The sequence below is a fragment of the Thunnus albacares genome, chromosome 8, assembly GCF_914725855.1.
Source record: "Thunnus albacares chromosome 8, fThuAlb1.1, whole genome shotgun sequence".
Taxonomy (NCBI): Eukaryota; Metazoa; Chordata; class Actinopteri; order Scombriformes; family Scombridae; genus Thunnus; species Thunnus albacares.
The window spans coordinates 9,439,057-9,464,075 of NC_058113.1; the positions used below are offsets into that span (position 1 = coordinate 9,439,057).

The window sequence follows — 25,019 nt, forward strand, 5'->3', positions numbered from 1 at the left end:
GTACTGTAAGTACTCTATCAGAAACTTGAGACATGAGGGCGAGATGAGAGATCAAATTCCTGATGCAGCCTCTTTACCTGCAGGGCTGCCTGAGGAAGAAAACTCCACAACTTACAGTACCTTTAGCTGGGGGTCATCTGGAGGTCACTGTACATAAGGAAGCCCTTTCAGTTCTCACTAAAGCTGAATGTTAAGGCAGTGGTATAAATTAAATGAAGCCAGAAACCACCATTATTAGAAACTACTGTAAAAATATAAACAATACAACACACAAAGCAAAGAAAATGTATGAAAAGTTGTGGGAAAAAGCTGCTGCCAAAGTGCAACAAAAGAGGGTGCAGGACTCTGATGATGTAGCTGTTTGATTACTCAAAAAGGTGCAGAAATCTTTCGTCATGGCAATGGTTTTCCTGAAAGAAACTACATTTTTCACTGACCTCAGACAATCACGCGCAGGTTGTGAGGAGAAATTTCAGCAAGGTTCAGTCAATAAACCTGTTCACAGTGACAACACCGAAGTCACGCTTCATTTTGCAAACATGTTATGTTATCTGAACAAGTGTGTTAAACCAATGGCATTTACTGTACACATCAAAATTGAAGATTTCAGCACAGATGAATGATGCAAGCAATATCCTCATCATCACACCAAGTGATGAGTGGTGTCTGAGATAACAAATTTAAGCTATAATTCAGTTTGAATTATAACTTCGCAATTGGCAAGATTCAGTTAAGTCCCTTAATTGTAGCATTCCCATCACAAAAATCTATGTCACTTTTAAATTCACAGTACAGAGATAAGCAGTGTACTTTCCTGTTAGTAGCATTGCAGTTGATCAGAGAAAAGGACAGCTTGCTGCCCATTTATCATCTGAATAGTTGAGTTAATTATTGGTTGGTTCAATGTCGCCAGTCAGGAGGCTATATCAAGCAGAACAGACACCCATCTGATTTTGTTCCAAGAAGACAGGCGAAAGTACACTACAGTCATTAATATAACACTGATTCTTTCAGAGCGGGCCCTCCAAAGGCCAGTCACAAGTCTAGCATGGGTTTCTTACAGTACAATAGGCACCCTTACAGGCTTATCATCCCCGTCATCTTCATCATTATAATAATCATCAGTGGTATGATGCGGCTCAGTCATCAGTTTTAAGTATGACACCAGTGACTTTTCTTTTTCTCTTAAAATTTTGCAAACATAACAGCAAGCCTGTTACAGAACACAAAATCTGCTCTAATAGTGAGACAAGGAAATTTTGAATCTGACTTCTGCAATAAGTGAAACCAAAAAAAGAAATCTTATTACACTGGGTTAGGATTTGATATCGGTGTGATATCTTTAATTTGCCGCAAAGCCAATGCTACAGAGTATTATAGTATTATACATGTTGGATTTGGTGCACCACCATGACAAATGAACACACAACCACAAATGTATGACTGTTAACAACTGCTTTGGGGTTTATTTTACAATTGAGAAAGAAATGAAACAAACTAATCAGTGCTAAAAAGTTTTTTTTTTTTACAATATTGTCGATAAAACATTGAAATGTATAGTCATTGTGCATCGCTTATTTATTTTCCACACCATTTCATGCATCAAATTGGATGCAAGTATAATTAAAATCATTTCTGTAAACCAAGCCAAAGAAGCTAAATTTGTATTTTCTTTAAAAAAGGACATTTTGTAGCTCTACAGCATATATCTATATACACCATCTGTTTTTATTTTTTATCATTTTTGTATATAAAATGACAATATAAAAGTTAGAGAATGCACACACCTTAAGATACAAAGAATGTTGAGCTGTTTCAAATGGTAAGATATGTCTTATGGAGTACTGACATTTCACTGGTAATCATTTACATGTAATGGACTGTTCTCTTTACAGTTGAATAAAGCGACACAATTTAGAAAGAGAAAGTTTTAACAAACCATACAACTGGAAAATTGCTATAAGGTGATACTTCACAACAAGGAAAAGTTTTTTGAGCAAACTTGCATACTGACGGCCATTCATTTTTACTGATTGACTCGTAACCAGAAGCAGCATTTCAGTTTTTCCAAATGTTCACGTCATCTTTTTTCTAATACACTGACAGATTTATGAGCAGGCCATTCATCATCAAAAACATTGCAGTGACAGGAACCCAAAAAGGATGGGGGGGAAATGATAATCCTTAATCTTTTAAAATCAATCGGATTTTGACAAATGCAGGATGTTTAAAAACATGTTCTCTTTACAAATTCAAAATTCAACTGTCTAAGGTGCTACTTCAGTCGTTCAGGATATTCTTTCATTCTTTTGGTGTATACATTTAATTTTCATCTTCTTCATATCAAGTATTATACAGTTTTCTCTTTCCCCAATTCTTTTCCACTCACCACTTTTACCATTGAAGCAGTAGTTGTATTTTTGCCATGAAAAGATTAAAATCTTGTGTTTAACCTTGATTCACTAAAATACATGCACAGATCAGACAAATAGCATATAAATATATTACAAAATAAGTGTAAAAAAGCTTGGCAAAACAAAAACAAATCAACATGAAAAGACATGGTCCAGTCAGGCAGTTATCACAACAAAAATAGTAAGACTGATTTTTTTTCTGGCGGCTCAGTTCGGCCCAGTGCAGTAACTGTGAACAATGTCATTTTAGTGCAATGAAATTCTAGTCAGTTCCACAGCTGTCAGTCTCTACCCTCAGTTTGAGACCCCACTTAAACCTTTTCCATCTTGTCTAGCTTCTCCAGTTTCTCCAAAGCTGTGACAAACACCAGGTGGTCCTCTGGAGACTTGCCGTGGGTCTTGCTGAGGTGCAGTTTGACTGCGTGTTTGCTGACGAATGTCCGATTGCAAAGTCTGCACTGGTACACAGAGCCTGTGTCGTCCTCTGGCGTGGTCAAGGCTGACAGGGGGCTGCCGAATGTCATTTTGTCTGTGATCACCTTTGAGGCAGCCTGCTGCTCCCGTAGGTGCTCAGCTGACAGTTTGGACAGGTCCTTCAAGCTGAAGCCCAGGTGAGACTCCAGGTGGCTGATGTAGGAGGAGGGAGTCCTGAACTGGGAGGCACAGTCACCACAGAGGAACACAGGCTGGCATGAGTCCATGTTCTTGAGAAACTTGGTGCCCCCAGTCCGTCTCAGCTGGTACTTGACATTAGCCAGCCAGTGGGATATGGTAGTCATGGAGAGGCCTGTGAACTTACAGATGTGGACCCTTTCCTGAGGGCCCAGGTCAGTCATGGCGTAGCGGCCCTCTGAGGTCTCCCTCAGGCTGGAGGCAAACTGTGCCTGGAGGATAAGGAGGTGCTGGGGATTCCAGTTGGACTGCCTCCCTTTCCTCTTCTGCACTGGGGAGAGATCCTCTAGGGCATCCTCAAATGCACTGCCGTCAGCATCCGACTTCTCTGAGATGGAGGAGGGAGTTGAAGATTTGGGCGTCAGTCTTCCAGTGAGGTTCTTTACCATATCAGAAATGTCCATCAGAGCATTCTCTCTCAGAGGAGAGGAGACTGTGTCAGGGAGGGAAATGAGGGGTTTGTTACCATTTACACTATTGTTGGTCAAGAGCACACTGCTGCTGTTATTATTGTTATTGTTGCTGTTAGTGGTGGACTTATTTTTACTCAGGTCTATGGGCTGGTCATTGTTTTCATACAACTGAAAGTGGTTGATGGGCTCAGCTACCTTGCCCTGAGGAGTTGGGTTGAAAGCTGGTTTATCCATCATGCTGTTGCTGATTTTGTAAAGCATGGATAGTGGGTCTGCAGCTGGGCTTACTGGTTTGGAGGCCTTACCCAGGTGTGTGTTCATGATTGACTGGAGTGCGCTTAGAGGGTTGATGAAAGGACTTTCAGGTGAGTGATCAGTGATGATTCCAAGACTGTTGCCATTAGTTACTGGGGACTGGCACGCCTCAGAGCCGTTCTTTGAATGGTTGTTGTGGACATCTACTAGGCTCTCCCTGGGCTCCTTCTTGCAGATGAGCTCTGAATCTACACTGCCTGGGCTGCTACTTCTCTTACCAGACAGTTTACCTACAGAAAGGTCATTTGGAGATGCTAATTGCTCTCTCTGCTCCCTCAGTGCAGGAGAGGGGGATTTTACTAATGATGGGGGCCGACATCGCTCTAGGCTCACCATCTTCTCCTCCTTTTCTTTCTTCACAGTGGCAGGTTTCCCTGTCACTTTCTCCACAAGCTCCTCCATGGCAGTCACATTGCTCCTGAGGGGAGTAGGGGAAGAAGGACTCCGAGGCGAGTGGATGACTGAGTTGGGGTCATTCACCAGGCCTCGAAGCCCGCTGTTAAACATTGGCTGCATCTGGACACTCTGGACGGTTGGGGGGAGAACAGTAGTGGAGCTCTTCATGGCACCCTGCAGCTGGTAGGCTGCATGAATGCTAGGGTAGCCTCCCCATGTGGGTGTGCCTGTCTGGGCCTTGCTGATGGCACTGGATACTGTGTTCTCAAGGGATTTAAGAATATCTAAACCTTCCTTGGGAGTTTCCTCCAGATCTTCTTCTCTAAGATATTTATATGATGTGGCATCAGTCTCAGATTTCTCACCTGAGTCATCTTTCTCCTCCTTGATTTTTTTTTCCATTGGCTCACCACTTTCAACCATCTTTTCATCCTCACATGATTCCCTCTTTTCCTCTGAGCTAGAGGAGAGGGCAGGGGACACTGGCTGGGACTTAACACTACTAGGAACAGGGAGCCTAGTAGTGGTCGGTGGCAGTGGGATAGACTGAATCTTCTCTTCCACCACAGGATCAAAGACTAGCTGCTTGCCCTTCTTGGATGCAGAATTTGTGACCTTCAAAAAGTGACCTGTAACCATCATGTGAGCAGTCAGCTGTTGCAGTGTATCATGAGAGCTCCCACACTCCATGCATTTGAGGATCTGGGCTTTACGAGCTTCAAACTGCCATGTGTAGCTGGCACCATTCTGGTAGCCATAGCGGTTGTTTGCCGTAACATAGGGGTTAGCTGCTGCTTTTGCATCTTTGCCAACATCCCCAAGAGATAGGCTGCCACCACCACTACCTGCATGGAGAGAGTCTGGGGAGCATGGAGAGACTATAGTATCTTGGATAGCTCGTTTTTTAGCTGAAGTGGGTACCAGTTTAGTGGCCAAGGCTGGCACTGGTTCTTTGAGAGGCACTTTCTGGTAATGCTTGGTCTTGATCATATGAACGCTGAGATCTTGCAGAGACTCAAATGAGTGGCCACAGTACATGCACTTCAGCACCTTCTGGGCATCCTCTTTCCCTTCCATCTCCATCAGGGAGCGCTTGCGTGGCTTGGACCAACGCTTTCCCTGATCCTCCTCTTTGTCCTTGTTGTCATCTCGATAGTGGCCCGTCTCATTCATGTGAACCGTCAAACCCACCAGTGTGTCATAGGCAGCGCTGCAGTCTTTGCAGCGAAACTTGCTTGCACCAGTGAAGACAGAGCCATACAGCTTATTGTTCTGCCGGTAGAGCTGCACTGTGCTGAAGAGGCTGGGCTCTGGTAAAAGGTGGTAGGGGGTCTGCTGAAGAGTTTTGGCAAGTGCTGCCTGATGCCAGTCATAGGCTACACCACTACCATTACTAGCCACACCACTGCTGCTCCCACTGCTGCTGGTTGCACTGTGGCTGCTAACAGAGCTAGCTGCTGTGCCATTAGTATTGCCACTCGCACTGCCTGTGTGGTTGACAGTGGTGCTGGAGCTCCTGCCATTGTGGTGACTGTTAGCCATGCTGACCCCACTGCTCTTGTTAACGGTTGTTGTTGTGGAGACAGAGGCAGTAGAGGCAGGCTCTGGAGTGGCGAGGGCACTGTTGACACTGCCAGCTGCTGCAGGCTTAGATTTCATGATGTCCATTGTGATGCTGGACCAAGAGGCATCTGAGATGAGGTTTGCATAGACGGCTTTCATCTGAGCCAGGCTATCCTGGAAAGAGAGGCCGTTATTAGGGCGGAAGGGCAAAGTGGTGCCTTCCCTCTCATGACCATCCCTGGAGGAGGTGCTCTTGAAGTCCGTAAGTCGGTCACTGGCATCACTGAGCGGAGACCCATATCCGGCGTCAGGGTTGGTGCCATTGCTGAGTGGAGAGTCTCTGTAACTAGGTGGCTGGCCTCCGTCTACATCTTCCTCTTCCTCGTTGCACAGGAACTCAGTGTCCTGACCGTCTAATGAGAGGCCGTCATCCTGCAGGTGCTCTTCCTCATCATGAGTGGCTGCCTTAAGCTCGTCCTCGGGCATGTACGCTGGAGCACAGACAGAAGACAAAAAGGGGGGGAAAAGAAGAGAGGGAAAAGAGGTCAGCTCAGTGAAATTAAAGATTTACAGCACACTAACAGGACCACTGTCAAAATAACACGGAATGAATACTCAATGATGGGAAATGTAGGCTTTTATTCTCAACCAATGTGAGTGTGTGTATGTGTCGGTATGCATGCATGCATGAGTTTGTGTGTATTTTACACACATGTGGCTCTGAAAGCCTGTGGTGAAAAAAGCCTCCAAGGGAAAAATAAATCACTGAGCTTCTGACAGTTGTCCTTTTCCTTCCCAACTCCCTATTCCTCCACACATGCCTCATGTTCCCCAGGAATTGACTGGCTGTTTGGCCTTGTTAGCCAGCTGCATGCTTGTATGTTCAACTCCTCTTTTCTCTTTCTTTCTCTCTCTTATTGCCTCTCACTCATCCAGTCCGTGAAGTTCAGCTCCTCACATGTTCAGGTTATGCAACTGATCGGAAGGGAGAGGAAAAAAAAACTCACTAATTTGGATATTGCAGCTTTTCCTAACTCACTCAATGAGCTGAAAGTCACTTCTATTTGAGCTAATAAGCATAGAAACTGGCAAAAACAATGATACTTGGATTGAAACTGCCACAGTGATTGTTGAGGGAGGGAGTCTGGGGCAGACAGACTATGCATTAATCTACTACTGTTCTATGATCCAAAATGGCATGGACAATGAATAACAAAAAGATGTGAACATGTGATCAAAGATCAAGTTGTGGAGAAAGGAAACAAGACTGAGGTGTAACAGGTTTACCAGTGAAATGTTTAAAGGTAAATGAGATAGAAGGCCAGATCATGTGTGTGTGTATGCAACTGCATACTAGGGAAGACACAGTAAGCATCAGTAAGTAGGAAAGACAGGAGGTGGTTAGGGGGAGAACAAGTGAATAAAAAGAAGACGTGGGGGAGGAAGAAAAAGTGAGCAGGAGGTGGTGGGTTTGGTAGGCGGGGAGGGGGGTGTAAAAGAAAAGGGAGAAAGAAAAGAGAGAGAGGGTGAGGGAGGCAGGGAGACAGGAAAGACGGCCCCCTAGCTTCTTCCTTTATCTCCTTCCTGCATGGTGAGATGTGTGTCCTAGATGCCAGTATCAGTCTCTCCTGATGAAACAGATGTGCTGTCAGCTTCAAACGGCACGCTAACCTGTCATATCATAATCTAAGTGGACATAATACCTGATATATATACACTGGCACCATTTACTGCTGCCTGAGAGGAGATGGGTGGAGGAGGTGGGGGAGGTGAGCAGCTGCACCATCCACTGTGACTGTGTGATGATGTGCATGCGTGTGCGTGTGAGTGCCTCGGTAAGTGCCTGTTTGCAAATGCGTGTTTGCCTGCATGCTCACCTTCCCATGCCTATGTGTGTACTTTGCACACTCTCCAGCTCATACATGTTTGCTCTTATACTGCAAATCTGAACCCACGACCATAATATTGCCTATAAGTCTGAGTTCGCTGTGTGCTACTGATACACCCTTCTCCAAATGAGCAACATACTCCCCCAACGTCTGACAGGATTTCAGTGAAATGAGAGCACTACAGGAGAACCTGGCTGCGCTTCAATCCCACTGACAGACTGAGACCGAGACAGTTTCTAAAACTCCTGAAAATCCCTAACACTGCAGATTAGCATTATGTGCTGTACTCTCTACAACACATCTGCAGAGTGTCTTCTGTTACAGTGCCTTCCCCTTCACTAACCCGCTTCCAGAACATGAGGCTATCAATACATATCAGCCATTTAATATACAAGGCACCCTGCAGAACGGCTATCCATTCTTCACAAGCCTGCACTAATAGTGCAAACATACAGTAGGAATTACCTATCTGAGTCACTCACATCAGCTGCAGCCAAAAAAATAGCTAAACCCCAATAGTTGGCAGTGCCTAATACATACACACTCACACACATACACACACACACACACACAGACAGCAGGAATGAGAAGCAGCAGATCAGAAATATCCCTGGGTGAGTGACAAAACACAGACTGCAGCAGGGAGGGGCTTCGAACGATGAGCAGGTCGCCAGGGAACCCTTTGACGATCCCTGTCAATCAATGCCTGTCCTGCCATGTTGTCATGGAAACAACAAAGAGGGAGATATCAAAAGCACACAGACAAAAGACTGGCAGAGACAGACATCTGTAAAAATCACAGGCAGCAAGTGGACGGTTTCGCAAACCATAAATGTACAACATTAGTGATGAAACATGGTTAATGTTAGTCTGAAATAAATATCTGCATTCGTTTTGAGATGCTTCTCTGTACTGACAGGATGCTCTGAAGCACGAGGAAGGAAAAATATTAAGTGCTACACATCAGCTGTATCTGTTCAATCACTGCTACTTGATGATGTGTGATACTGACTGGCGACCAGATTAAACCTCCTTCTCTTGTCCCGGACGCACATATGCAGAGCAACACCAGCAGAAAGGGGCGGGCTTGGGAAGGGGTAGGGCTGGCGCGCCGTCCCTGGCGGTTTGGTTTGCCGAGTGGGTGATGGCTGTGAGCAGGGCCATCTGCACGGGCGCCAAAGCGCCTGTCACTTTTGCTCGGGGACGTGCCGCCATCAAGGAGACAGGCGGCAGCGTGGCCAGGATAGCACCGCAGACCCACTGTCAAAAACAACAGCGATCAAGCCCGCCACCAGCCACGCCAGATCACCAACAACACACACCAAGAAAGCAAGAATTTGCATTCTAGTGTATCACTGATCTCCGGATACCTACACATATGGTTAAAAGACTACTAATAAAAAGGGATATAAAATATGTTAAGTACCAAAAAGGGTTTGTACTGGCCCCTTTGAATGTTATGAAGAGCCCTTTTTAAAAATGCATAATGCACAAATGGAGTGACATACACACTTTGTGGTGCTGTAAAAGTAGGTGTTATCAAAGGTTTTCATGTCTCAGGCTACCAAATATACTTTGGGCTACAGACCTTTATTTGATTAGATGTAAGAGCTTGAAAAGAACTGAAGTGTGTTTTTTTTTTTTTCATCTGCCTCATTTATTATTATTCTTATTTAAATGAGAGAGTTCCTGGAGGACTACCTCAACCAAAGTACCCATGAAGCACCCTCGATTCTGATTTGTACCTAATATATACAGATTAAACAATGCTATGTGTCACTTCAGCTTTTGCATTTCCAATCTGTCATGATGAAACTCAGGTTTGTGCGTTTAACACTAGTTCTCACAGAACAGACCAGAGCACGAGTGTGTGTAGCCCTGTTGTGCAGAACAAACAGACAGTTTGATATGATGTTTTTCAGATGAAAAGAGGGTGGTGAACGCCCTGTATCCTGCCTCAACACAACACTGGGCCTCACAATGTGACAACATGCTCGACCTAAGTACAGATCATCTCTAAAACATTCTCACACGGCTTGACTTTGTGTATGACTTGATTTTTGTAAATGATACCAAATGAAATACAACCACCCAACACGTCAGCATTTTGGCATGGAGTAAAGCAGAAACACATCACTCCTTTTCAAAACTTTGCTATCTTTCTCCGCCCTACCCATTTTTTTGCCTTCTCCCTTTTCTTTGCTGAGAGTCTGCTGGTTGTTAAATCAATAAAACTCTCTGTCAGGCTCACGGAGCTTCACCATTTGGCCGCTGTCAAAGCCAAACAAACCAGATAAGAAAGGCAGAAAGGCGATGAAACGAGAGAGAGAGGGAAAAGAAGGGGATGAAACCAGTCAGCCTCCCTTCACCACTACCTCCACCACCTCCAGCCCCATTTCTCCAACACCCCTCCTTCTATTTATTTACACACATTTCTTTATTTATTTGATGTGAGTTTGGGAAGAGGGGGCAATCACAGCAGTCATTTGCGGCACTAATGTCCAATCACGGGCCCCTTCACTCATGTGATTTAGGCAGTGCAGGAGTGGGTTCGCAGCAGAGAATGGTGGGGGGCGGGGGGGATAGGTGGTGGTGGGTGGGGGGGGCAGAGGCCGTTTAGGCCGGCCCCTAATAGGAAACTGGCAGTCTTATTCCTTCCCCAGATTCTGTTTGTCACCCTGCTCTCCATTACGTGCCTCTCAACCCTGATGGCTTTGGACAGGAGCTGATCAAAAAGCCATCGCTTGACCTACACGCCGTGGCAGAACGAGACATGCGCGCCCTGCACAGAGAGATGGGGAGAGAGGGAGATGAGATAGAAGAGGAGGAGGAGGGGTGTATGTCAGTGTATGTGCAGAGAGGAGAAAGAGTGCGGTGGTGAGGAGGGAGGATGGAGGAAGGGAGGAGGAGGGGGGTGATAGCTCTCGGACCGGGACAAGAGGGCTGTAAATAAAATGACATTATTATTTCCTCTGTCCCGTCATGTAGAAAAGCCAATTATGGTAATGCTGCTGCCGGCGTGTCAGAGGGAATGCTGGGATGTGCTTCCCGTGAAGCGGCTAACATGAGAGCAATGCCCTGATCAGGAACACAGGCCTCAGTTTGACAAGAGACTGTACAGATAGGGAGAAGAAGAGAGAGAGAGTGGGAGAAACAAGAGAGGGAAAGATATACGAAGCCAACAACAAAGCTGTATCTGGTCCTTGTTTTCTTAACTGACAAATATCGAGCCATATCTGCAGGAGAAAGAATTAAAATGATCCCATAACAGCTGGGTTCAGGGATCCAAGGTCTGCAGAGGGAGCAAGTTTATTTTCACTATTTACCTCATATTATACTTATCACATTTCATTTTCACTGCTACAGTCATGTATGTAAAAGATTTTAAGGGGTGGGAATTATTTTATAAAAAAACAACAGGCAACGAAATAAACACCCGTAAGCAGGTCTGTCACACAGAATCTAATGCAGTGCAGCTCCATGATATGAAAATGATTGACCTGAGAGAAGCTTTCAACCTAAAAAGTTCAGGAGTTCATGAATTATACTCTGTCACACCTCAAAATTTGACGAGATGAATTATGCAAAGACGGTGGTGAAAGAGCCGGATATTGAGGGTGAAGGCGATCATTTACTTTAGAAGCTAATTCGTTCTCATCTCATCTCAGGCTTCTCCCGGTATCCCGTTCTTAACATTCCTCCCGCGCTTGATAGGGGGGCTCTCCTTTAAAATAATACCTCAGCTACCTTCCTCCTTTCACACCCCTCCATCACCCCCTCTTTCTTTTTTTTTTTTCTCCCACCCTCCTCCTCCTCTCTCCAGCCTTGCTCACACGCCCACATGGGCCCCTCCCAAGCGGAATAATGGGAGCATATGGCCTAGGCAGCACCTACAGGGCCTTAAATAACTGCTGCAGCATTCCAGCTCGCTGTACCAATTTATCTCTCACCCCCCTCTCCACCCCATTTCAAAACACTTCTACCCTGAGTTGAGCTCAGCAGACAGCGGCGGATGGGACATGTTGTTCTTCAGACACATAGCTACATAATGGACTGACGTAGAAAGTGGTGTGAATGTGAATAAGTGCTGTGCAAACAGGATTAGTGTTGAAATTCTGTATTATTGGCAGATATTCAGTGAGTCAACCACCAGCCTTCCCGGTGATCGTTTGCACTGGAGGCTCCATGCAAACACTTTTAAAATAAGCCATGATTTGTTACAGTAGGCCAATAGCACTATGTTAAGTCACAGCACAGATTATTTACAGATAACCATTTGTTAGTGTATTTTACCCTGCGTGCGTCGAACAGGGTATAAGAATGGCAATGTTGGATTGTCTGTCACCACTGATCAGAGATGGGAGAATATTTTCCTGGCACTTGGGTGGCCAGGTTCATTGTCTCTACCAGCTAATGCCATTTTATCAGTGTTTTTCGGGAAGATATTGATCTGCTACCTGCTCACATTGCAAGTCACTTTGAATAAAAGCATCAGCTAAATACCGCAAAGTATGCACTGTAAATTGATGATGGGCATACATCTAACTAGATTATTGTTCTGTGGGGTGAGCAGGGGTCAGAGGTCAGACAGGTAGCTAGTGCTAAGCTGGTTCAGGTCATGCCCTCATGTAAATATGTCAATATGTCTCACAGACATCCTTCTATCTGACCTCCAGAGAATTATGTATGTATTGATGGGAGGCCTATGTGAGAGAATTTTGTGCATATGATTGTGTACAGGCAGGTGTAAGAACCAAGAGGCATGTGTGTGTGTGTGTGTGTGTGTGTGTGTGTGTGTGTGTGTGTAAGTGAGAGAGAGAGAGTGTGAAAGGTACTGCTGTTTTATTTATAGAATGAGCGCTATTTATACCCAACTCAAAGATCAGTTCAGAGAAGCAGCTTGTGGGCCACAGCCAAGATCACTCTCCATTACTGTGCATGCACAACAGAGAAACACACACACACACACACACACACACACACACACATACACACTTGCACTCATATGCAAGCTTAGGCTGCAGCAAGCACCATCATCTCCGCTTTTTACACATGCATGCAGTAACAACACAAGGAGACATTTACAGTATATCCAGCCTTGTGTTGGGTGGGGGTGGGGGTGGTGGGGGGGGGGGCTGTGTGAGCCCACACTGACTGACTGAGTGTTCTTCATGGAGTACAGCAGGCTTTAACATGCTGAGGGATCAATACAGTGAACCAGCGCCAATCGATTGCAATTCATCTGGCTTTTTTTTTTTTCAAATTTTCATTCTCACCCACTCACACTGCGCTGCTGCTGCTGCTGCTGCTGTCCTGCGAGGCAATACATAAATAAATATACACACACATATGCATACATATGAACACATAAATACAATAACACACACACCTGAGTGGCTGAAACGATTGCACCCTCCATGCAAACGGGGGGTTCAATAAACCCGTATGGAATTTATTTATTTTTATTGAGCATATCAGTCCATCCTGGTCTTCTCTGCATAACAAGGCCTGTATAATTAAACCATAAATTTCAGTGCGCTCCTTTAATTACCACAGACAATGTCAGGAGGCAGCAGAGTAAACAAATGGCTTTGAAGTGAGCAAGAAAAAAAAAAACGCTTCGACACAGCAATGGAGAAGCTGTTCATTTTGGTGGGGATGTTGTTGCACTTGAAAAGGATGAAATGTTCAAAAGAGTGTACGTGTATGGGGAGTACAGTATGTATTTCTTTTCCCTCCCGCCTTTTCTAAGAATGCTTTTGAGGGATGCAGGTTTTCTGTAGAGTGAAGGGAGGAATAATCAGTGTAACTGTATCGCTGCAAGCGTGACTATGTGCAAATATGTATATTTGGATGAGCGTGGTGCGCCTGCAACAACTAATAAAGTATATTTGAAAGTGTGCGTGTGTGCGCTTGTGTTTAAGCATTTGTTTTTCCTGAGCACACAGACAGCACAGAAGGTGTGTTTCTGTTTGTATGTAATTTATTGGGAGCCAGGGGTTGTCCCTCTTGACCATGACTGGAGATGTCTGCAGAGCTGTGTGTGTTATACAGTATATATATGCTTGTGTGTGTGTGTGTGTGTGTGTGTGTGCGCGTGTGTGTACACTTTAGGTCAATGTCAACACACAGGTCTGCTTCCCAGCAGCTTAGCTAATTACACAAGAGCCCTGAAGGCCACTTAGAACAGGTTAGCTAATTAACAAACAGGCTGATTGCAGATTAATTGAGAGGTGTTCCTAATCTTCACCCCTAAACGCAATGACAAATGCTAACTGGCGCTAATTAGGCCGGTATGGAGAGCCGAGAGTGGAGGTTGTATTTACAGTTGCCATGACTCATATGGATGTGTGGCTTATATCCAGTTGCCTTCTACAGATCTGCCAACAGGTTAAGCAAATAAAACTTGTAAAACTAAAATGAAACAGTGAAAATAATAGGAAGCAAGTACAAGACAGTTGCGTCAGCAGCCTTTTTAGGTTGTTCACAGTCTGGGCAGTATAGGTGTGCATTTTTTAATTGTATTTTTAATTAGTTCGTGAATGACCTCTTTGGTAGTATTAATTTTTTTAATATCATTATCAATTTTGGTAAAAATCATTGTGAATTATTTTATTTATTGCTTGCAATTTTACATATTTATGCTATCATATTCGTTTATTTTTACCTTAGTTTACACTACTTTTTATGCTAATATAATATCTATTGTGATGGCTTGTATACTTTAATCATTATTATAATGCACAGAGCCGAAACTGAGAGGACCATATATCACATTGGCAGTGACATTTTTCAGAAATCTTCCTATCTAATCTCAAAGTCTCAGTTCACCTCTGACATATTTTCCACGATAATTTTTTTTTTCAAAAGCTGAAAGCAGAGTGTTAAGACTATAATGTTTGCAGTTGACCTTTGAGTGTGTGTGTGTGTGTGTGTGTGTGTGTGTCTGTGTGTCTGTGTGTGTAGGATTTAGGTATATTCAAGTCTGCTTGAACATGAATGGCTTGCATAGATCATGAAACCTGAGACAGCTTCGACACAATGGGCTATGGTGGATTACAACAGAACCAGCGCCCATCTGTGGGACGTTCACCTACCAATAGAAAACAGACTCCGCCCTTCACCCCCCCACACCCCCCCACCCCCCACCACCACACACACACACACACACACTCAATCTCGCAATTTTCACAGCCACTAAAACTACTCCCCAAGGCTCGACTTCTTCCAACTCCCATCTGCCTAGATAAATTTATCATACAGCTCCCCTGTCTATCACATATACACACCTGTGCCTTTTAAGCTGCCTGCCCCTCCCAAACACACACAGACACACTCAAATTCCACCTGGCCTCTTTCAACCTATGACCCCACCCTCACCCAAGTCTCCCTCCTTCCTATAATCCCTCTCTCAATCCATCGACTCCTTTGCTTCCTTTTTTCTTCACCAACACCTGCGCTTTTAAATCCCCACATCAGGATGGACCACTTCACCTGAACACACACACACACTGCCTATGAATACAGACACAAGCACATAAACGCATGCACGTACCCGGACCCAAATCCCAGGAAACACACACAAGTGTTAAGTATGTACAAACACACACACACACATACACCATCCCTGACAAGACAACAGCCAGCAGCAGCTGCTTCCATCTCCTAGCAACGGCCAGCCTGATAGATGACCCCACGATGGATAATTACTGTAAATCACCACAGCTCACACACTAACAGAGAGAGAGAGGGGTGAGAGAGCTAGAGAAAGACTGGGAAAGAAAGAGAGAGCGGGAAAAAAGAGAGAGAGACTAGGGATCAGAAATAGAGGACCGGGACTGGTCATGTGTGCACTAATGCACCTTCATGAGCTCAAATTCATCTGCCTTTTGAAGCGCACACACATTCAGTGTCAACACACACAGTTATACACACACAACTGACACACTCCAGCAGACTAGCACACAAAATAAACCTGTATCTATATAAGAACACTCATAAAAATGCACATCTGCATACACACCGATATACGTGTTTCACTTTCTGTCATGTATACAACACACACACGCAAACACATGCACTCGCACATACACATTGGCAGCATTGTCGCTGTAATCTGAAACCGCAGGCCCCGCCTCCCTACAGAGACGCTTGTATGTCAGAGATTCACCTCTTTTACACGGAGGCGCCAATGAAAGGCCAGACTGTGCTGTAGGGTTGGTCTAACACACAAGAGGAAGGGAAAAAAAGAACACAACTTAGCACTGAAACAACTATGATGACTGACTTTTTTTTGGTTGGTGTAATATATTTAATAATGAAATGTAATAAAATCTGTAATTTCAATCGTTTCAAAAAGCTATTAGCTGCACCTGAAAGTTCCCATGATCTGACTTTTTTAACTACAAAATTGATTTCCCATGCCTTGTCCATAATCTTTTTACTCTCCATTGACGATGCTAAAGCACATTTACATAATTATAGACATGCAGTCTGCATTCTGTGTATTCTAAATTTAGCAAAAGGACAAACTACCTCCAGAAGTTTTAAATAATTGCACTCTGAGCAAAGTTTACTCCAAATCATCAACAGATTCTCGATATGCACACGCAGCTGCTCCATTTACTTTCTCTTCATTTTCTGCTCTCCTAGACATGCAATCTGTCCCTCTCTTTCCCTTCTTTCTTTCCTTGCTCCCCCCCCCTCCCCTCCCCCCTCCCTGTGCGAGTCCTGGCTGCTGCAGACATTTGATCTGGCTGCCTTGTGATAGATTGACAGGTAATGAGGAGGTTGAAGGGGCGTTGGAGACAGGAGCAGGTGTTCAGCACAGTCTTTTTGGCCAGCACTAAGCTGCCATGTCCTTCACTGCTGCACCGCACCGCACCACTCCGCTTCCTCCCTCTCTCACTCAGTTCTTTCCCTCCTTCTTTCCACCATCCCCCTTTTCTCTTCCTGAGAGAAGAGGACTATGCAATCCATCACACGGTGACACGGTCGGACATAGACTGTCTTTATATGGGGAAAAACGCATGGGCCGTGGAAATAAATAGAGAAACGAACATTGAGTCCCATGCTGGCAGAGGCAAACTAGGCCTCAGACTGATCAGTCAAACTGTGTCGAGGAGAGGATGAGACTGATTTGGAGCATCCTGTGTAGAGGAGACCGATATGGGTTTTTAAGGTGCAGATACTAGTGCCGATTTGACTTTTATCATATTAAAAAGATTGCTGGTTAAGAGTTTCCCCTCAAAATATATTCTTGCCTGTTAAAAAAAGCCTCTGAAACATCATCATGTGATTCTGAAAGTCTCCTAAAAGCCAAACTAATGACATCCTTTTAGATTTAACAGCTCCTCAAGGTAGGGAATGCAGGTTTCATTGCAGGATTTACACACTTAAGTTGGTGAGTAAATCCTCCCACACCACGCTGAGGTGCATTCTCCGGTCAGCCGCCTGAAATAAAAACATTACTAACACACTCATATTCAAAATCCTACATCATATCAGAGAAGAATCCAGTATCAGCAAACATATATATACACATCGGTCAAACCCTACACCTATACACTGAGTCAGACTACACTTTGACCTGTTTCAATCCTGCTGACATAGCGAAGCACTGCTGTGTATCATACCTCACAAACTAAGGAGGAGAGAGCAAAGAGGAGGATGATGAGTGGGAAGACAGAGCAGAAATCTAAGGATGAGGAGAAGTAAGGACGAGCTGAATCAAAAGATGAGCTGCCAGTGAATATGAGTGTTTTCAAATGTGCAGTAAAGATCATTTGCTTTGGTTCTGAGTGACGGTGAACTGTCGCTTTGCTGTGATTAGGCTTTGCTTTTGTTGCATTTCATGAGTAAAATGTCAAGCAAAGCAAAATTCATCGACAAAAGCCACAAGGTCAGGAATTTGGTGCAGGAAATGTCTTTGTTCTGAGGTTGAACTTGTCATTAACCTGTAATTCATGAAATGGTAAACCCAAAACAACCCAGACTTTGCTGCAGTTGGGTCGGATCACACTTGGAAAAATTTCTCTCTGTCCAGTTTCTATGTGACATACTACATGTCCGAGGTCTTAGGTGGAAACCAACTGCTGTAGCCTGAAAATATCTTAAATGCAGTGAAGGTGGAGCTTGTTCTGTCGTCATAGGAGCCAGCGGACAGAGACAGTGGGGGAAAAACAAGGCTTGAACCTATAAATCCACCTCTCCAGTTTACTACCCAACATTAAAGGACATGTCACCCTCCTAAATCAGCAGGCCAAGAGGAGACAGCAGGGCTAAAACAGGGAGCATTTGCATGTTCCCTCAAACATTCCTGAGAGGTGAACAAACCGCTCGACCACCTTCCTCCAGTTATATCAACATCATAGTTCAAACACTTCAATTTGAGATTACACACTACATGATGGATGCCATGGGCTTGCTGTCATGAAGCAAAGTGAGGGTTTGGATGCAAAGAGAAACTCACGATTGCTGTTATCTGGGCTTTGTTTATTATCAGCATTCCTGCGAATGGATTTAAACATTAAAATCCAGCACCTGGTCAGATGTCTGACCAGCTTTCTTACTTATTCATAGCTACAAAAACAGCTTCACCTGGACAGTCTTACAGACAGTTTAATTATTTAAAATAACGCTAGATAAGAGTGTGTAGAATTAAAGAGGAAGCCACCAAGCTTAAAATTAGCCTTTCCCAATTGTCACACTACTCAAAGAGAACCTGTTTTCTGAAAAAAAAAAAAAAAAAAAAAAACGTCATTGACGCACAATCACATTCAAACACACTCGCCTGTCAGTTTATAACTCTCCTACTCTCTCTCTCTCACACACGCAGACACTGACACACTTGCACACACAGACCAAACGACGTCCAACACACAAATAGACACCCACACATACACACTTTTTAAGCCCTCGCCTGGCATCAGCTGTCACACAACCTGTCTCGGAGAACTAAGCAGAGACAGACGCTGTCAACTTAGAGTGCCTCAAATGCCCACATCCAGCCAGGCAGAGGAGAAATCAAGCCTGTCTCCCAGTATAATTTGCGCTAATCCTTCATGGGAGATAGTAAAGTCTATGGCATATCTGCCTAATAGCATCAGTCACCGGCAGGTTCTAATCTCATATTTAGACCCATTTCCATCACGGACTGACGACAAAAGCACCAGCACAAAGTGTGATTACCTTCTTATTTTTTACATTTCTGCATGACTTGACTCCTGATAATGGTGGGGGGGGGGGGGGGGATTTTAAAAACACGAGAAGCAAAAACTTAGGAGGTTCTTTTCTCAGTGGAAGAAGAAGAAAGTAATTTCAGGCAACTACAGAAGACAGGTGGACGGGAAAAAAAGGAGCAAAGTAAGTGGCGAACTGTATCAGGAGAGAAAAAGTGGAGGTAAAGAGAGTGAAAACCTTTCAGTCAAGAGCCTGCACACACTCACACACACTCACTCACATTTACATTTACACACCCTCATGCACGCACACCCTTACACACTCACACACACACACACACACACACTCCTTTTCAAAGCGTTTACAACCTGTGGTGTTTGTCCTGCTCTGCTGGCTGCTTTACCACGTGCATTTGAATGCCGACTGGAGTGCATCCCTCTCTTTCAGACAGCACCATAAAAGACGACACACACAATGAGGGCTCTTTTCAGCCGAGTAGGGCAGGGGATGGGGGAGGTGAGGGGGGGGGGGGGTGTAGGGAAGCACCTCCAAAAACCGTCACAGCACTTCAGCTCACGGGGTACAATGAGGTGCTAAGCCTTACTGAATAATAAGAGATTATTCATAAAGATGACAAACAGAACAGAAACAAACTATACAAAGTGTTGGGATGAAAAGTCCTTTAGTTGCAGCTTTCCATCTACAGAGTGTGTGTTGTCTGTGTGTGAGTGTGTGTGTCTCTCCGAGGGTGACCTGGCAAAAGGAAGGAGACAAAAAGAAGGGGAGGTAGCGCAAGGATCCTAATGAAGCCGTAAATCAGAGTCCGATGAGAACAGACTCTGAAGGAGGATCACATCACTGGAGATCAATGCAGACAGCCACACACACACACACACACACACAAACACACACACACTGAGGAGAATAAAGACGAGAAACAGGCAGACACAAATACATGACAGAATTCCCAAGTGAGACTGTCTTATGTAGGTGCACGCAAGTACATGAGCATAAGCACACACATTCATTTACACACACACACACACACACACCGTGACACACACTCTCATCCACAATCTATTAAACTTCACGCTGTCCCCCTAGAACCCACCCATGGGCTCGGGAGTCCCACCTCCTTGTTCAATCCCGCTCGTCTGAATAATATCGGCCGTGATGAATGGCGCCATAACTCTGATATCCACAATCAATCTCTGCTTTAAAGACACATCCATCTTCTGTAATGCTGATGGTGGGAGGGGGCGGGGGGGGGGGAGGGCGGAGGGGAGAGAGGAGGAGGAGGTGGTGGTGGGTTGCTTGTCCGACCCCCTAGTAAGAGGGTGGGATATGGTGGTGGAGGGAGGGGGGCTCAAGGGTGCTGATGGGAGGCAGGCAGGTTGAGAGAAGGGGAAGGGAGCCACTGAGTGATGTCTGTCAGCTCGCATCTGGCTGCAAAAATAAATGAGGCTTATGAAGACAAATGAAAAGGGTCTGTCGTCCCGGTCCCCCATCTCCCCGACACACACTCGCACACACAGACAGCCAAAATGCACAGACAGGGTAGAGCAAGGAGGTAAAAAGACAAAGAAGAGAGATGAATAGACTAAATAGGAGAGGTAAGAGGAGATAAAGGGCATTCATTAATGTAATCATGTTACAAGGATTGAGCAGAGATACTCTCTATGCATCTATAAAAGATGCATCTCATTCTTGCTCTCCATGTAAACACCGATGTTGTTGAATACACACACAGCATCGAGATGAGCTGAGTCGTCCGTAGTTGCCAAAATATATTTCCCAACCATTTCCAAGGCTGTAGCTCCATCATTTATGTTTATACTGAACTTACTTGCACATTGTGAGCAATTAAAAGCTTTTATTGCTAAAACAAGATTCTCCGCAAGAAAAAAAAGGGAAAACAAAGATATCAAAATGGCCACTGTGTGACTGAAACTCTCAGCACTGAGCTCATACCTTTGGCTGTGTGTACAGAGGAGGGGGGTGGGGAAGGATTTAGTGGGCTGGGGGTTTGAAGAGTGAACTATCCATGACCTGTTGGAAGGGTCACCCCTCAGTGACACCGCCACTGAATATTCCTCTTAATGATGTACCACGTCTTTTAACCCCCGCAGACAAAGCAAGGAAACATTATACTGTCAGGAGGGCTCCCCCACGTCTTCTTCTCTTTTTTTTTTCTCTCTCTTTTCCCCCCCTCACTCACGCTCTCTCTGTCTGCTCACCAGCTCGTGCTGCCCCGAGTTGGATTTTTAATTATTGAACAGAGAATTTCACCCAGAGTTTTTCAGCTGCTCTTCAGGGCTGTCTGATCTGCCAGGACCTCGCTGGATTCTGCACCGACTGTCTGGTATTAGAAAGCAAAAGTATAAGCGGGGGGGCACGGTTTCTTAAAGAAGAAGCATGCACGAAATATGTATAAAAATTGTATCTACGGCATGACTTTACATGACTTTGCATAACAATCTGAGAAAAATGTCCATCACCATAAATTTCTATCAGTCCAGGGGGTCAAATAACTTTACTTATGGAAATTTCAAATAAATTGTTGACTTAACTTGATTGTGCTCATAAATCATTTGACTATTTTGGTGCCACGAGAAGGGTACAAACATGGCAACAATGCCTGCTTTTCTACACCACTAAACACAAGTAAAGAGGCAGATTACAGTGTTAAAACTCTGGCCTCTCTTAACGTCTAATCTGGTCCGGGTGGAGGGAGGGGAGGGCACCCAGGTGAGATAGTTTATTGATTCTGGAAGTGGCTGGGATGGAGTTAACCCTAGCAGGGTCTGATGATGGGGGTGCATGAGGGGTTCGGATGAAAGGTGAGCCGATGATGGATGAGAGGAAGCTAGAAATGGAGTGCATGCGGTGAGGTAAGACATTAACACAAAAAGTTGTAGATAGGCATGCCATGACTGGACTGACACAGCTTGCTATTGTAACTGACACATTGGTTACAACAGGCGTTCCTGTGTACAAGCTGTTCTGCAACGTAATGCGTTCTTAAACGGGCCCCGAGCGATCAGTGCCGTGACCCCACAGACCTCCGACTGGGGCCCGACCGGCCGGGAAAGCTGTAATCTCTCTGTCAAACAACTCTTCAGTAGCAGGTATGGAGAGTATGTGTGTGCGCATATAAATGTTTCCAGGCCGCCAGGAGATAAAATGAATGAAAATGACAGGAAAGTAAGTAAAGAATGATATGGGGAGAGTACTAACAGCTATGTTCTTAGAGGGCCAGAATAAGAACAATCAGAAAGAAAAACTGTCTTTAACCAAATCAGCAACAGCAAGACAAACAACCTCTTGACCTGGAGGAGCATGACACACACACAGACACACAAAAGTGTACATTCAGTAACCCGTGTGGCAAGGTAAAGTTGTTGCATTGGATGTCTTTCAGCACCAGCACTTCAGGACTAAAGTATTATCAATCAATGGGTGATAAACTTATGAATGAATGTATAAAAAAATTCTAGGTCACTAAACTACCAGCTTGGAAGGTAAATTGGTTTTGAATGTTCTCTCAATGTGATTAATTCATTCCAGTATTCTTCTAAGTTGTACTGACTTTGACTTCAAGGTATAGCAAGTACCTGCGCTCAGTGGGGCGACCCTGCATACACAAACACACACATGCACACGTACATGTACACAGAGCAGCTGTGAGTACAGGGAAGACAGAAAACATTACAGGGCCCTTTTTTTGGCACCAGGCGAAGTGAGTTGGGAGGGTGGAGGTGGTCGGGGGAGGCAGAGAGGAGAGAAAACGAGGAGGAGAGTGAACGGCGGGGCGGGCTGAAGGAGTAGAGATGAGGGAGGGAGAGAGAGAGAGGGAGGGAGGGTTGAGCGTTGGAATGAACTCTCTCAGGCTTTGTGGTGCACGTTTCCCAAGGCCCCCGCCTGGCCCCTTTGATAAATGACACATGTCATTCTGTCAGCTTGTGACACTGCAGCTGGGAGGCCCTGTGATGTATGGCTCTGCTGAAAAAGGAAATCAACTTTTTTCCCTTCTCTCTCACTCTCCCCCTGTTCCTGTCTCCCTCTCTCTTCCCTTCTTTCTCCCTCCCTCCTTTACTCAGCCCTGGCTGAGTGCATGGCCTTTTTATATGAGGATTTAGGTTTCCTCTGGTCCAGTAAGCTCCCCCACCCCACCCCCACCCCCCTCCCACAGCGATAGACAGGCATGCATGCAGCCAGGTTGCCGCTGGTTTGTTCTACCGTGCATACACACACACACACAGTGACACAGCTATTATGATCGTGTACAAAGCCGTAACCCGAGGAAAAGGGGGCAACGACGAATCGGAGGTGGATCCAGGATTTATGGCTAAAAGCCGAGGAAGTAAACAAAGTACGCACTTTTTAGTAGGCAAGGGGGGAGGGTGGGGGCAGGTGGAGGGAGGAAAGATTCCGGTTGGGCAGGATGGCTGGTGTCTCCCACTGGGTCATCTGTCATCCATGTGTCTGACTGGAGGACGAGCACACACAGCTCTGGAAACATCGCGCATACACACACACTCCCACAGGAACTGGGATGAACTAAGAAAAGTATGCCACACACAAACACACACACACACACACACACACACACACACACACACACACACACACACACACACACACAGTATAGATGCAGGCAGATAAATATTCACACTCGAAGAGAAATTTCAGAGCAAATACCCGCACTATCAATCTTCAAACGGTGAAAAGAAAAATGAAAACAAAGACGCGATGAGATTTTATTTCACAGGGCAAATGAGTCCAGCCAATGAGCTGCTCCCATGAGGCCTGCCCTAAGCCTCCCTTCCTGGCAGATTAGCCTATCACGGCATCCCACTGACCCCTCCACTACATGCACCGCCCACGCAATGGGTGAGCCAGCATAAAGAAGACCAATCTCTCTCTTTCCCTTTTTTTTCCCCTCTTGCATACACACTTTCTTACTCTTACTCTAATCATATCCTGGTTCTTTCTCTTCCTCACTCTACTTCTGTCTCTCTCTTTCTCTCTCTCTCTCTCTCTCTCTCTCTCTCTCTCTCACTGTCTCTCTCTCTCTTTACACCCCTCCTCCCTCTCGTTTCTCTCTCAACGGCTGACCTGTTATCAGCGCTCTGGAGATTTAACGGCCAAAAAAAACAGCCGAGCGTGAGTCAGGCGTGACGGAGGGACGTTTCCCAGTGTCGCCTCTCAATCTTCATGTGATCTCTCTCACACACACACACACACATACGCACACACACAATTTGCACATTACTTCAAGACAAACACAATGATTTGGAATCAAGCAAATGTCGAAATATCATCACTGGCGATTACTCAGTCCCGCCCAGTAATATCATGATGAGGTGATGGATGTGTTGGTATGGAATCACAGGAATGAGGAACAGGACTCAGGCCATTCAGAAGGCTGCATACACACTAATGAGCAAGAGTTCACTATGTGTTGCTATGGGGACCAGGGTTACTTTGACTAAAGGAGAGCTAAAGAGCGAGAGACACAGAAACACACAGAGAGACACAGAGAGGGGAAAAAAGAAAACTGCATGAAAAGGAAGGAGAAGTTGGTGAGGATCCAAGAGACAAAGAAGGAAAAGAAAGAGTAGTGTATGACATATCAATAAATTGGTTTACCAATTGTATCATTTATTAAAAAATGACCTATGAGTGTATTGTCCACCACTCATATGATGGATTTATTTCATCACACATTTATTATGAAATTTAACGCTATGCTCAAAGCTGGTTTAACCACATTTAATAGTAAAGTTCCATCTTGATTGGGTTTAACAACAAGGAAACAATATTTTTAGTGTTATTATAATTATCATTGCTATTATTATTGGTTTATTGGCTAAGAGCATTTTAGTATAATGTAATTCTGGTTGAAACACTAAATATTTGAAATTTTTGGTGGCATGAAAATTGTCAAATTAACACCGTAAATATCTGCTATGTGTGACTTCCAGCCCCAAAATATCTATGTCCTCTATAAAAAGGTTCATATCTACCTACATGAAAATAAATTCAGCTGAGGAAGAGGGAAAAACTGAGCCAAAGAGAGAAAGAGAGCAAACAGAAAACACATAGCAGAGTGCAGCGATCGTCCAGACTGCGGCCACCTGGGGGTCACGACCTGCCTACGACCCCGTCAGATG

The 25,019-nt window shown here is 44.8% G+C and overlaps 1 protein-coding gene across 1 annotated transcript in view; it reads right to left on the bottom strand.

The window, feature by feature from the left end:
• Positions 1–1,315: 1,315 nt before the first annotated feature.
• The window catches only part of LOC122987134 (teashirt homolog 1-like), a 35,142-nt gene continuing 11,438 nt past the window's right edge, over positions 1,316–25,019 (bottom strand). Inside the window, exon 3 of the mRNA XM_044358822.1 lies at positions 1,316–6,264. Coding sequence (XP_044214757.1) covers positions 2,726–6,264 — 3,539 coding nt within the window. The 3' untranslated portion in view covers positions 1,316–2,725. The remainder of the gene's footprint in view (positions 6,265–25,019) is intronic.